The 12,956-nt window shown below is 38.9% G+C and overlaps 1 protein-coding gene across 1 annotated transcript in view; it reads right to left on the bottom strand.

Annotated features, from left to right (window-relative positions):
- Positions 1 to 10,533: 10,533 nt before the first annotated feature.
- LOC130550728 (frizzled-7-A-like) overlaps positions 10,534 to 12,956 on the bottom strand; it is a 51,999-nt gene continuing 49,576 nt past the window's right edge. Inside the window, exon 11 of the mRNA XM_057328229.1 lies at positions 10,534 to 10,626. Within this exon, the coding sequence (XP_057184212.1) occupies positions 10,586 to 10,626 (41 nt within the window). The 3' untranslated portion in view covers positions 10,534 to 10,585. The remainder of the gene's footprint in view (positions 10,627 to 12,956) is intronic.

Raw genomic sequence — 12,956 nt, 5'->3', positions numbered from 1 at the left:
TGCTGTTCAATCAAAATCTGCTTTGTGTTTTAAGGAATCACCCAACTGCCTGCTGTGATGCTATGAACACCAGCAATAAAGATGTTTTTTTTTCTTCACCCTTGGTTGGTGGACGCACTGGCATCTTCTCAGACAGAAGGAAAACAGTCAGGATAGGGGGAACATCATGGACACCATTTAAAGACACCGCTCCATGCAGTTAGGAAAAACATGCGCTTTAATTATACAGTGTTGTAGACACAGTTTGAAGAATGGATACTCAGATTTTTTTTTTCATTTTTCATGAACGCTGGAAGGTAACCGCTCAACACTTGTGCACACATACAAACATTTATTTGGTCAAGCCATTTTCATGGTTGCCCCTGTACAATTAGACACGTGTGAGAATGGTTTAAGTTTTAAACAAAACAGTAATGTAATGATAGAATATAAACCGGATATGTTCAGAATGTTAGTGGAAAGTTGTTTTATGATTAGTTAGAGATATAGCGAGATTATAGTTTGCCCCATAGAATGCTTCGGGTACACACAGGTCAATTGGTCATCGCATTGCCCGAGGGCGAAAGCCGCAGCTGCCTATCCTATACAACGCATCCCTGTGTCGAGATAATACGCTCGCTCGTAAAGCTACACAAATAACCGGTCGTAATCCGGCCAATTTTCACGCTAGGGATGTAAAACAAATCATACCCGATTAAAACGTCCGACGCTAGTCGCCCTTCCGGATGAAAACGCTGAATTACGCACCGCTTAAACGTCACGACAATTTACGAGTCGGCGTGTTTGCAACGCTGGAATGTCTGAAACAGGCCTTTCAGTATAACGGCAGGAATGTGATCTTTCAACCAACGTAAGTTTACCACAGTTTTATCACAGCCTAAATACAGTATATATAGTATTATATATAATTAGAGAGAGAGAGATGAGAGAGAGAGAGAGAGAAAGAGAAGGGAGGGAGAATCTTCATTTAATTACTTATTCATTCCTTGCTTTGTTTATTTACATATACATTACTTGCTTTGTTTATTTGCGTATTCATTATTTCTTTAATCACTTATATAACCAATTCTTTCTTTAATCACTTATTCGCGATATTGTTATTCCTTTATTTATTCACGCATAAGATACGTGTCAACCTCATATAAAACATGTCCAAACATGATCTCCGGAGAAAGAGAGAAAAATGCTTCGGTAACCGTACGGGCAAAAGTTCAAGAGTTCAACTCCAGACGTGGGCAATCCCTCACGACGTGGACAGATACTGTCAAAGGCCAAAAGTTCAACGCAAAGGGGGGGCAGTCCCAAACAATGGGGCGGTTATGGTCAAAGGGCAACGCAAAGGGGAGGGGCCCTCACAACGTGGGTGGTCCGGAAGTAATTCAACACCCCTCCCCCCCGAAAAGGTCAATGACCCCATCAATCATACCTGTCAATCATTTTGACACTATGTCCCGCATATATACTACTGGAATGTCTGACACCGGTGCATACATACTGTAATAGACTTGCCAGGCGCAAAAGCTTGACAGGCGTAGCAACAGTAACTGAGGAGGGCGGGGCTTAGCGAAGGGTCAATTGACTTCCATTGCATGGATTCAAAACCAGGACATTTTGCATATTTTCTTTTGTATTCTACAGAAGAACGTTTTGCAAGTTTTTAATGACATAAGGGTAAATTATTTTATAAACTGTCTCTAAAGATGATTTATTTTATTGTGATTTTCTTTCATGGAAATACAACAATAAAATGGCATTCATATATTGATTTGCCTGAAAACATTGCACTGCAAAAAATGACTTTCTAATTAAGTCTTTTTTTTCTTATTTTCCAGTAAAAATGTCTAAAAATTCTTGAATCAAGAAGCATTTTCTTGATGAGCAAACTGACCTAAGAAAATAAGTCTTGTTTTTAGAAAAAAAATATGAAATTTCAGTGAATTTGTGCTTAAAACAAGCAAAAAAATCTGCCAATGGGGTAAGAAAAATAATCTTGAATTGAGTGACTAAGATAAAGGTAAACCTTAATTCAAGATTATTTTTCTTACCCCATTGGCATATTTTTTGCTTGTTTTAAGCACAAATTCACTGAAATTTCGTTTTTTTTTTTACTAAAAACAAAACTTATTTTCTTAGGTCATTTTGGTCATCAAGAAAATGCATCTTGATTCAAGAATTTGTCGACATTTTACTTGAAAACAACAAAAAAAGACTAAGTAAGAAAGTCATTTTTTGCAGTGTGTATAGCCAAGCGTGGCTCCGTGGTGCTGTCAAAAACCTTTTTTATTTTAGCATCCTGACGCAGTCACATGAACTGTATTCAATGACAATGGGTTTAGTACCAAGACTATCCCTGTGCCGAAATTGCATACTTCCAAACTATATAGTAGGGAAAATGAATAGTATGTCCAAAACCTCAGTATGCAAATAGTAGCAGTAATAGCGGGAAAAACTTTAAGGCAGATGTCCGTTTTTCACATGTAAGAACAGATAAATTAATTTCTCGAGACAAAATTATGTTTTTACCAACACCTACAAACATGTTGTTGGTAATACGTCATAGGTCAAAGAGCAGATGGGTCACTTGACAATAAAACATGGTGGATGCAGTATGTCTCATACGTATGTATTCATACTACTCCCACTCACAGGGCCCTTCGGGAAGGGAACACCATATGTCACTCCAAATAAAGAGAAAAATTACGTTTTTATTGACTTGCTTTCGCCAAGTCAATTTTAAATGGACACGTTAAGAGATACTATTGCCTTTTTACATCTAGAGTTTACACATCAAGAGCTTTACTCTTCGTAGGGAATAGGGCATGGGGATGATCACTTCGGAATGGAACGCATGGACTATACAGAATGTACTGTTTTAATGATAGATAGGTATTTACTCAAATTCAGTACATGCTGCGCTTTCTGACACATCGTATTTGTTTAACCAACCAATGAGATACCTGTTTATATACAAATGTCTTTATTTTTGCTGTTCTATTTGGTGATGCTAATGGTTCAAAAATGTATATTTAACCAATGTGTCGGATTGATGGGAACCATACAAATGGCATTATCAGCAGCACCTCACCAAAAGGCATCTTTCACTCAGGATAATGTGATGAAATTGGGACACACAACTCATGAGATGTCTCTCTGATAATGGCAAGGAAAGAGGATGCCTACCCAACGAACCAGTGAAACCTCAGACCTCCTTTCCTCTATTCATATTCTTGACTGCTTCCCCTCGCATAAGGTGTGGGAAATGTCCTATTGGGCAATTCAACTGTGCTGAAATAGTGGGATTATAACACCTAGTCCTATTAAGCGATCTTACATATGCATGCCAATATATTCATGAGACACAAATCCCTTTTGTGCCACTAAATGAAATTTTGAATATGATTTTTTAAGCTTATTAGAGTTTTCTCTAATGACAGAAACACAAGGTGTGCAGCATTCCACCAGGGAGCACAAGTAAGTCAAGCCTGTCCCAAGCATGCTTACCTAAAAATCCTCTCGGCAGCAAATTTTTTACAGACCAAGTTTATCTACAATAGCATGTTTACACGTCAAATTCTTGTAGCACCACTTGTTGAGTGAATTTGACTCAATACAGAAATGTCTGATTTCTGTCTTCAACATTAAACCATTGTACAGTGAGCATGTTCAGTGTCCTGGTTTAGGACACTGAACCAGTTGTTTTCTGTTTTCTGTGTTGTTTTCTTTGTACCTCTCATTGGATCAGAGTCTGAACAGCCAAACAGCAGTAGTGTATACAGTGGACACAGCGGTAAGTTATTCTGCAGCAGCCAGTGGTGGTTTATTTTTCAGCAGGTCTGTCTGATTTAATGGGTTCCAGTGCTGCTTTGATGTCAGTGAAGCAAAGAAATGGGTGTGTGGAGTGGATGGACAGAACCAACTAGTGTGGCATTTCTGCCTGTAGTATTTTTCTCTCCATCCTCAGGAGAGAAGGGCTGCATTTTGTTCCACATTCTTTGTGTGTGCTGTGAGTGAGACCTCTGCTCTTTCTCTCCACGCCCCACTCACCCTTCCATGCCCTCTGATCTTACCCACCCTGCAACGCCAATCCTTATGTAAAAGCAACAGAAACGCTCTTCTTGTTTTCCCATGACTTGCTATGACTATGTCAGAGCCCCTGCTGAACTAATTTCTAAACATCCAAGGTTACTTATTTTCCTACAAATCAAACACAAACTGTATAAAAAAATCTTGCATCAATCTTAGCCCACTATTCTGAACCACAGCAATCCAAGAGTTGGGATATATGGTGCAGGGTAGGAAGTTTCTCTGCTTCGCCTACATAGTTACAAAGACTGGCCACTAGATGCGTGCTAATCGTGATAATTGATTCGCACAATATTGCTACAGTCTGCGATTCAAAATCTATCAAGTCAAAATTTAGAATGCTATAATTCAAGTGCAAAAAAATCTGTGATATGAAGATAGTATATATTTACTGTATGTATTGGTTAATGAGAAATAGCTTTCCAGTAGCTCATTGGTAAGAGAATGGCGCTAACAACACCAAGGTCATGGGTATGATCCCAGGCATTGCACATACTTAGAAAAAAAGTATATAGTTTTGCACATACTCTGATACAAATGTATAGTATAATGCAATGTAAATGGCTAAATGAAATTTAGTGATTTTAGTGTTTTTCATCTATGAATTGGCCATAGTCTTAAAAATGTCATATGGTGCAAATATTTTTTTTAACAAATATTTAGTATTTAAAGTGTTTAGAAACTAAGTATTTGCATTTATTTTAGTTTTGTTAAGTAATCATGTCATATTTTTGTTCTATAATTTTGTTTTATTAAATTAACAAAATGCACAAACTTATTTTTCCTGAAAATCTCATACAACTGACATAAATGTTTTAAAAATACCAATTCACTTAAGCATAGTGTATCAGAGATTCACATTTCAGCCACAAATTTTTTATATATTTTATTTTTAATGTAATACAATAATTGATATTATTGGTCGCACCACATGATAATTGGTCGTTATATGCCATTGACCCATGTAACTTTATTTTCTTTTATGACGCCAGTTTAACATGAAAGTGTTTGCCATCTGACTATGAAATGAAATTTTTTTTATACTGTTTTGTGATACCATACACTGTATATTGTGATATAAGCAGGGCAGGACATATATGTTGCACATGCTATAAAAATCAGTCTGTGCTTCGAATAAATGAAATAGTGTAGCACGCATGCGAAACCGTTTGCCAGGTGCATTAGATAGAGCCGCTTGTTTGTGTGAAGTCCGTTTGTCGTTATGCTTGTTTGTGTGTGAGGTTAACTAATGGTGCACCACTATTTATTTTTGTTTTTATTTAGTTTTTGCTAATAAAACTTGTTTTCCGGCTGCATTGAGTCCATTGATCTAGAGCCCTATGATCTGCACGATGCGGGAAAACATGAAATCTATCATGAAAACGGAATTCTACTATTTAAATATGTCCTCTGCTTGTTCTGCATGTCTATGAGCAAATGAGCTGCACACTTTAACATGTTACAAGTGTGACACTTGTGGATATGTCTGCATCTTACTATACAAGGACATGAACATATGAACTTCATCCACAGAGTTGTTCTGAGTTTATTTTACAAGCATTTCACTGTTTGAGTGAAGCTACAGTCAAACACACTGAGGCCATTTCTCAATATGCATTCTTCAGCTGTCTTGTGTCCTTGTGGTCTCGCTCTACGTCATCAATAACTGTCAAAGTCCGGTTCCTATAGTCAAGAACAGAGAACGCAGAAAAGTACCCAGATGTGTTCTCGATATCAGGGATTCATCGAATGCAGCCTTGCATGCCTACGGAATCAGTTTGAAGTCCCAGAAGTCAGTGCGGCACGTCCATCCAAGTTCGTTCTTCCAAGGCTGCCTCGCAAGACCGGTCTCCACAAGAACACAAGTCCGTTCTTTGCATTCTTGGAATTGAGAAACGGCCTGAAACTGAAGTGTCTTCGCGACAACCCGCCAAAATAAAAGTTTGCTTAATTTGAACCAGTTGATAAAATAATTAACTTGCAGTAAATTTATAAACTGTAGTAAACACTATAGTATATATTTACTATAGTAAGATTCAAATATACTATGGTACACAAGAATTTTACTGCAGTTTACTCTAGTAAATACTATAATATGCATACAACATTAGCGCACACAGCTCGGTTCCGGTTGAAAATCCCCTGCAGCTGGGAAACTTTGTGACTGTGAGAGTGTAGTCTGTGTAGTCACAGGACAACACATCACTTACCGTTCCGATTACAGTCTCAAACAGGTTTGCCCTGCTCAGTGACGCACCGACTGAGAAACCTGCCCTAGTTATCGGTGATTCTATTGTTCGGAACGTTAACACAGCACCAGCCACCATAGTCAAATGTTTACCGGGAGCCTGACATCAAGTCAAATTTTAATGTGCTGGCTAAGGCTAATTGTAAATTCAGTAAGATTGTTATTCACGTCGGCACAAATGATGTTCGACTCCGTCAATCGGAGATCACAAAAGATAAAATTAAAGAGGTGTGTGAGCTCGCAAACACGATGTCAGACACTATAACTTTCTCTGGCCCCCTCACTGCTTATTGTGGTGATGAGATTTATAGCAGATTATCATTACTAAATGGCTGGTTGTCTGGGTGCCTGCAGAATGATATAGTTTTTATAAATAACAGGAAGAGTTTTGAGGGCAGACCTGACCTGTTGAAACGAGATGGTCTCCATCCCTCCTGGGCTGGGGATTCCCTCCTGTCTAGAAATATGGCAAAAAGTCTTAATGCTAATGCTAAAACTTGACTCGCTGGGGCCCAGGTCAGGGAGCAGACAGAATGGCTTAACCAACTGTCTGCTTGCCGTCTCACGTCGCAGAATACACAAAATGTACAACATGTAATAATCCCTTCTCCCAAACATCATAAAATAGAGACTGTGTCTGTCCCCCGGATTAGCAAACCTAAAATAATGCGTAAACCTCTTGAAAGTAATTTAATAAACGTTAAACAAAATAAACATGAACAAAATACAGATAATCAACTGTTACGACTCGGATTGCTAAATATTAGATCTCTCTCTAATAAAGCACTTTTTGTTAACGATATGATAACAGATCATAAAATAGTCATGCTCTGTTTGACAGAAACATGGCTAAAACCAGATGATTATATTACTTTAAATGAATCTGTCCCCCAAGATTACTATTATAAACATGAGCCTCGTCTAAAAGGCAGAGGGGGAGGTGTCGCAGCACTTTACAATAACACTATTAGCATTTCCCAGAAGTCTAACTCTAAATACAATTATTTTGAAGTCATGGTACTTCATGTTTCAACACCTAATACTAAGGATAAAACATTTTTTAAATTTATTCTGGCTATTGTATATAGGCCTCCAGGGCACCACACAGATTTTATTAAAGAATTTAGTGGGTTCTTATCAGAACTAGTACTGGCCGCAGATAGAGTCCTTGTAATTGGTGACTTTAACATCCATGTAGATAACGATACAGATGCCTTAGGAATGACTTTCAAAGACACTCTTAACTCCATGGGCGTTAGTCAACATGTGTCAGGACCCACTCACCTTCGTAATCATACTTTATATTTAAGACTGTCTTACGGTATAAACGTTAAAATCCTTCAGCAGAGTGAAGACATTTCGGATCATTATGTGGTATTATGTTTGCTTCACTGGCCTACGGCTGCAAATAAAACTCCTTGTTACAAATATGGTAGAACAATAACTTCAACTACCAAAGATGCGTTTCTCGATAATCTGCCTGAATTGTTTCAAATCTCTAGCATGAGAAATAATGTTGAAGATCTTGACATTACCATTGAAAATTTTAACTCCACCTTCTCGGAAATGCTAGACACAGTTGCTCCTCTACGTTTAAAGAAGATTAAAAAATGGCAGCCCAACACCGTGGTATAGTGTACACACTCAGGCTCTAAATAAAGCGGCCCGAAAAATGGAGCGCATCTTTAAGAAAACTAAATTAGAGGTATTTAGTACAGCATGGAAGGATAGTATTCGAAAATACAGGAAAGCCCTAAGAACATCTAGATCCGCCTACTTTTCATCACTAATAGAAGAAAACCAGCACAACCCTAGGTTTTTATTTAACACAGTGGCTAAATTAACAACAAATAAATCGTCAGCGACTTCAGATTCTGGATATCAGCATAACAGTGATGAATTTATGAACTACTTAACAAATAAAATTAAAAGAATGCAACCAGAAGTGAAACCCGCTGAACAAACTAACTACAGTGCCCCTAAGGAGAAATTGCAATTATTTTCTACCGTAGATCACGATGAGCTGTCTAAAATCATTAGATCATCTAAATCAACAACATGTATGCTAGACCCTATACATACAAATCTACTGAAAGAGATGCTTCCAGAAATTATAGATCCTCTTCTTAGTATTATTAACTCATCTCTGACATTAGGACATGTGCCTAAAGCATATAAGGTGGCTGTTATAAGGCCCCTTGTCAAAAAAACCCAACTCGACCCTAGAGAACTAGGGGACTACAGGCCTATAAAGAATCTACCTTTTATATCTAAAGTTCTGGAAAAAGTAGTTTCAACTCAATTATGCTCCTTCCTCCAAAGGAATGACATCAATGAAGAATTCCAGTCTGGATTTAGAGCATGTCACAGTACAGAGACTGCTTTGATCAGAGTTACAAATGATCTGCTATTGGTGTCTGACCGAGGTTGTATCTCGTTATTGGTGCTGCTAGACCTTAGTGCTGCATTCGACACCATTGACCACAGCACACTCCTACATAGACTCGAAAATTACGTCGGAATTAAGGGAACAGCTTTGAAATGGTTTAAATCTTATTTATCCGACCGATTTCAATTTGTAGCAAAAATAAATGAGGTGTCACGCAAATCGCAAGTCCAGGGCTCAGTCTTAGGGCCTCTGCTCTTTGCATTATACATGCTACCTCTAGGAGATATAATAAATCGACACGGAGTTAGCTTTCACTGTTATGCTGATGATACTCCACTTTATATTTCTTCGAAGCCTCATGAAACACAGAAGTTCCATTGAATAATGGAATGCATAGGCGATATATAAAAAAGTAGATGAGTAACAACTTTTTATTACTGAACTCAGACAAAACAGAAGTGTTACTTATTGGACTGAAAACCGCCATACGTAACAACCAAGAATACTGTTCAACTATTGACGGATGTTCCATAAAACCCTCGTCGTCAGCAAAGAATCTTGGCGTTCTATTCGATAGTAATCTGTCATTTGAGAGCCACGTCGCCAACACCAGTAAAATTTTCCATTTTAAGAATATATCTAAACTACGTCATATGCTGTCAATGTCAGATGCACAGAAGTGAATTCATGCATTCATGACATCAAGACTAGATTACTGTAATGCACTGTTAGGTGGATGCCCTGCAGGCTTATTACAAAAACTCCAACTGGTCCAAAACACGGCAGCTCGAGTTCTCACACGTACAAAAAAGTATGAACATATTAGCCCGGTTCTGTCAACCTTGCACTGGTTACCTATAAAGCATCGCATTAACTTTAAAATCTTGCTTATTACCTATAAAGCCCTTACATGCCTTAGCTCCTCAGTACTTAAGTGAACTCCTCTTGTATTACAGTCCTTCATGTGCATTAAGCTCTCAGGCGTCCAGTCAGTTGGTAATACCTAGAATTTCAAAATCAAGTGCAGGTGGTAGATCCTTTTCCTATCTAGCACCTAAACATTGGAATAGTCTTCCCTCAACTCAACTCAACTCAACTCAACTCAACTTTATTTATATTGCGCTTTTACAATTTTCATTGTTACAAAGCAGCTGCACATGAGACACATTGACTACAAGCAAAACAATCAAAGTTGTACCTGCAAAAACAAGAAAAGGTTGAAAACACAGAAGACAGACATACCCACACACAAAACACTCCACACACACAACACGCACACGCACCAACACACACAGACACAGAGACACACACACACACACACATACATACACAGACAAGTACGCACACACGCAGACACACACACACGTACGTACATAGACAAGTACGCACACACACACACGCTCAGTGAGAGCACACATTTAGGATAAAGGAGAGAGAAGCACAGGTCAAATATAACAGATAATAAATTCCTATATGCAATATTAATTAAGTAAAACTTTAAGATTCTAAAGCAGCCCCCCCGGTCAGGCAGATAGTGCAAAAACAGTATGCAAACGGTGGCGAGGAACCCAAAACTCTAATCGAGAAAAAAAACCTCAGGAGAACCCAGGCCCAACCAGGGGATTCCAGTTCCCCTCTGGCAAAAGCTGCTGCCTCTGCACAAGCTCCAGAGAACTTGCACAACAAGGCTAAATAAAATAAATAAACTTAATAATAAAATAAATTATAGTTTAAGATTATCATTAATAATCTAATAGCATTTGAAATTTTGTGGTGAAGACATGTCAAGTGACCGCGTCCTTCTTTATCCAGCTCTATCATCTCAGCTCTTGTCAGGTCCCCACTTCCCATTCTCCGCTCTACCATCAGGTCAGGCCATGAACTGCATCCTGCTCGCTGTGGTAACCTTGGAACAATGAGACAAGACTGGCTGAGAGTAGAGTACTGTTCTGTACTCTTTGATGCAACAAGTACATCAGTTGTGTTTTTGGTTCCGGTTGATCTAACTAATGCAGCCTAAACCCTCTGAAGATTTATATTATGGAAGAGTAGTGTATGCAAGATTAAAAAGATGCGTCTTTAGTCTAGATTTAAACTGACAGAGTGTGTCTGCCTCCCGGACAGTGCAGGGAAGACTATTCCAAAGTTTAGGCGCTAGATAGGAAAAGGATCTACCACCTGCACTTGATTTTGAAATTCTAGGTATTACCAACTGACAGGACGCCTGAGAGCGTAATGCACGTGAAGGACTGTAATACAAAAGGAGTTCATTCAAGTACTGAGGAGCTAAACCATGTAAGGCTTTATAGGTAATAAGCAAGATTTTAAAGTTAACGCGATGCTTTATAGGTAACCAGTGCAAGGTTGACAGAACCGGGCTAATATGTTCATACTTTTTTGTACGTGTAAGAACTCGAGCTGCCGCGTTTTGGACCAATTGGAGTTTTTGTAATAAGCCTGCAGGGCAACCACCTAACAGTGCATTACAGTAATCTAGTCTTGATGTCATGAATGCATGAATTAACTTCTCTGCATCTGAGATTGACAGCATATGACGTAGTTTAGATATATTCTTAAAATGGAAAAACGCAATTTTACAGGTGTTGGCGACGTGGCTCTCAAATGACAGATTACTATCGAATAGAACGCCAAGATTCTTTGCTGACGACGAGGGTTTTATGGAACATCCGTCAATAGTTAAACAGTATTCTTGGTTGTTACTTATAGCAGTTTTCGGTCCAATAAGTAACACTTCCGTTTTGTCCGAGTTCAGTAATAAAAAGTTGTTACTCATCCAGTTTTTTATATCGACTATGCATTCCATTATCCGATGGAACTTCCCTGCACTGTCCGGGAGGCAGACACACTCTGTCAGTTTAAATCTAGACTAAAGACGCATCTTTTTAATCTTGCATACACTACTCTTCCATAATATAAATCCTCTGAGGGCTTAGAATGCATTAGTTAGATCAACCGGAGCCAAAAACACAACTGATGTACTCTCAGCCAGTCTTGTCTCATTGTTCCAAGGTTACCACAGCGAGCAGGATGCAGTTCATGGCCAGACCTGATGGTAGAGCAGAGAATGGGAAGCGGCGACCTGACAGGAGCTGAGATGATAGAAAAGGTGACTTGACACGTCTTCACTACAAAATTTAAAATGCTATTAGATTATTAATGATAATCTTAAAACTATAATTTACCTTATTAGTAAGTTTATTTATTTTTATTTAACCTTGTTGTGCAAGCATTGTCGAGCTTGTGCAGAGGCAGCAGCTTTTGCCAGAGGGGAACTGGAATCCCCTGGTTGGGCCTGGGTTCTCCTGAGTTTTTTTTTCTCGATTGGAGTTTTGGGTTCCTCGCCACCATTTGCATACTGTTTTGCACTATTTTCCTGGCCGGGGGGGCTGCTTTAGAATTTTAAAGTTTTAATTAATTAACATTGCATATAGGAATTTATAGTCTGTTTAATATTTGACCTGTGCTTCTCTCTCCTTAATCTTAAATGTGTTTTTTCACTGTGCGTGCGTGTCTGTCACGACTGGTGGTGAAGAAGAACCCAAGCGCAGGCAATGGCAGTGAAGGGGTTAACAGATATATTTATTTAAACAGAAACAGAAACAAAACACCCACAATGGGGAAAACGGAACTCAGAAATATATATATATAAAACAAAAGACTTCCCACGAGGGGGCAAAATGAAAACAAGACAAATAACTAAACTCGTACTCGACACAACGTCTTAAACTAAAACAAGGCAGGATAAAACTAAAGCAAAAAACACAAGACTCACAGTTCTCACACGACACAGGAACACGGGCGACGGCATGGACACATACACAATACACGAGCACAGGACAAAGAAACATGAGGGTAAATATAGGAACACAAACGAGGGATAACGACATGGGGCAGGTGTGGTACATTAAACACTTAGGGAAGGATAACGAGGAAACGAGATGGCGGGAACAGAGACGAGACACTGGAAAAACACATGAGAGGTAAAAACAAACATCTCATGGCCTTCCCACATAAAACCCAAGGACTCTGCCCCGATCCCACCACACGACTAGAATTTCATAAACAAGACGGTGGGACCGTGACACGTGTCTGTGTGTGTGCGTGCGTGCGTGCGTGTCTGTGCGTGCTTCTGTGTGTGTGTGTGTGTGTGTGTCTGTGTTCATGTTTGTATATCCCAGTGGGGACCTAAACCTGAATGCACACCAACTCAATGGG

The sequence above is a fragment of the Triplophysa rosa genome, unplaced genomic scaffold (assembly GCF_024868665.1).
Source record: "Triplophysa rosa unplaced genomic scaffold, Trosa_1v2 scaffold411, whole genome shotgun sequence".
NCBI classification, from domain to species: domain Eukaryota; kingdom Metazoa; phylum Chordata; class Actinopteri; order Cypriniformes; family Nemacheilidae; genus Triplophysa; species Triplophysa rosa.
This window is presented reverse-complemented; position numbering and strand designations above follow the sequence as displayed.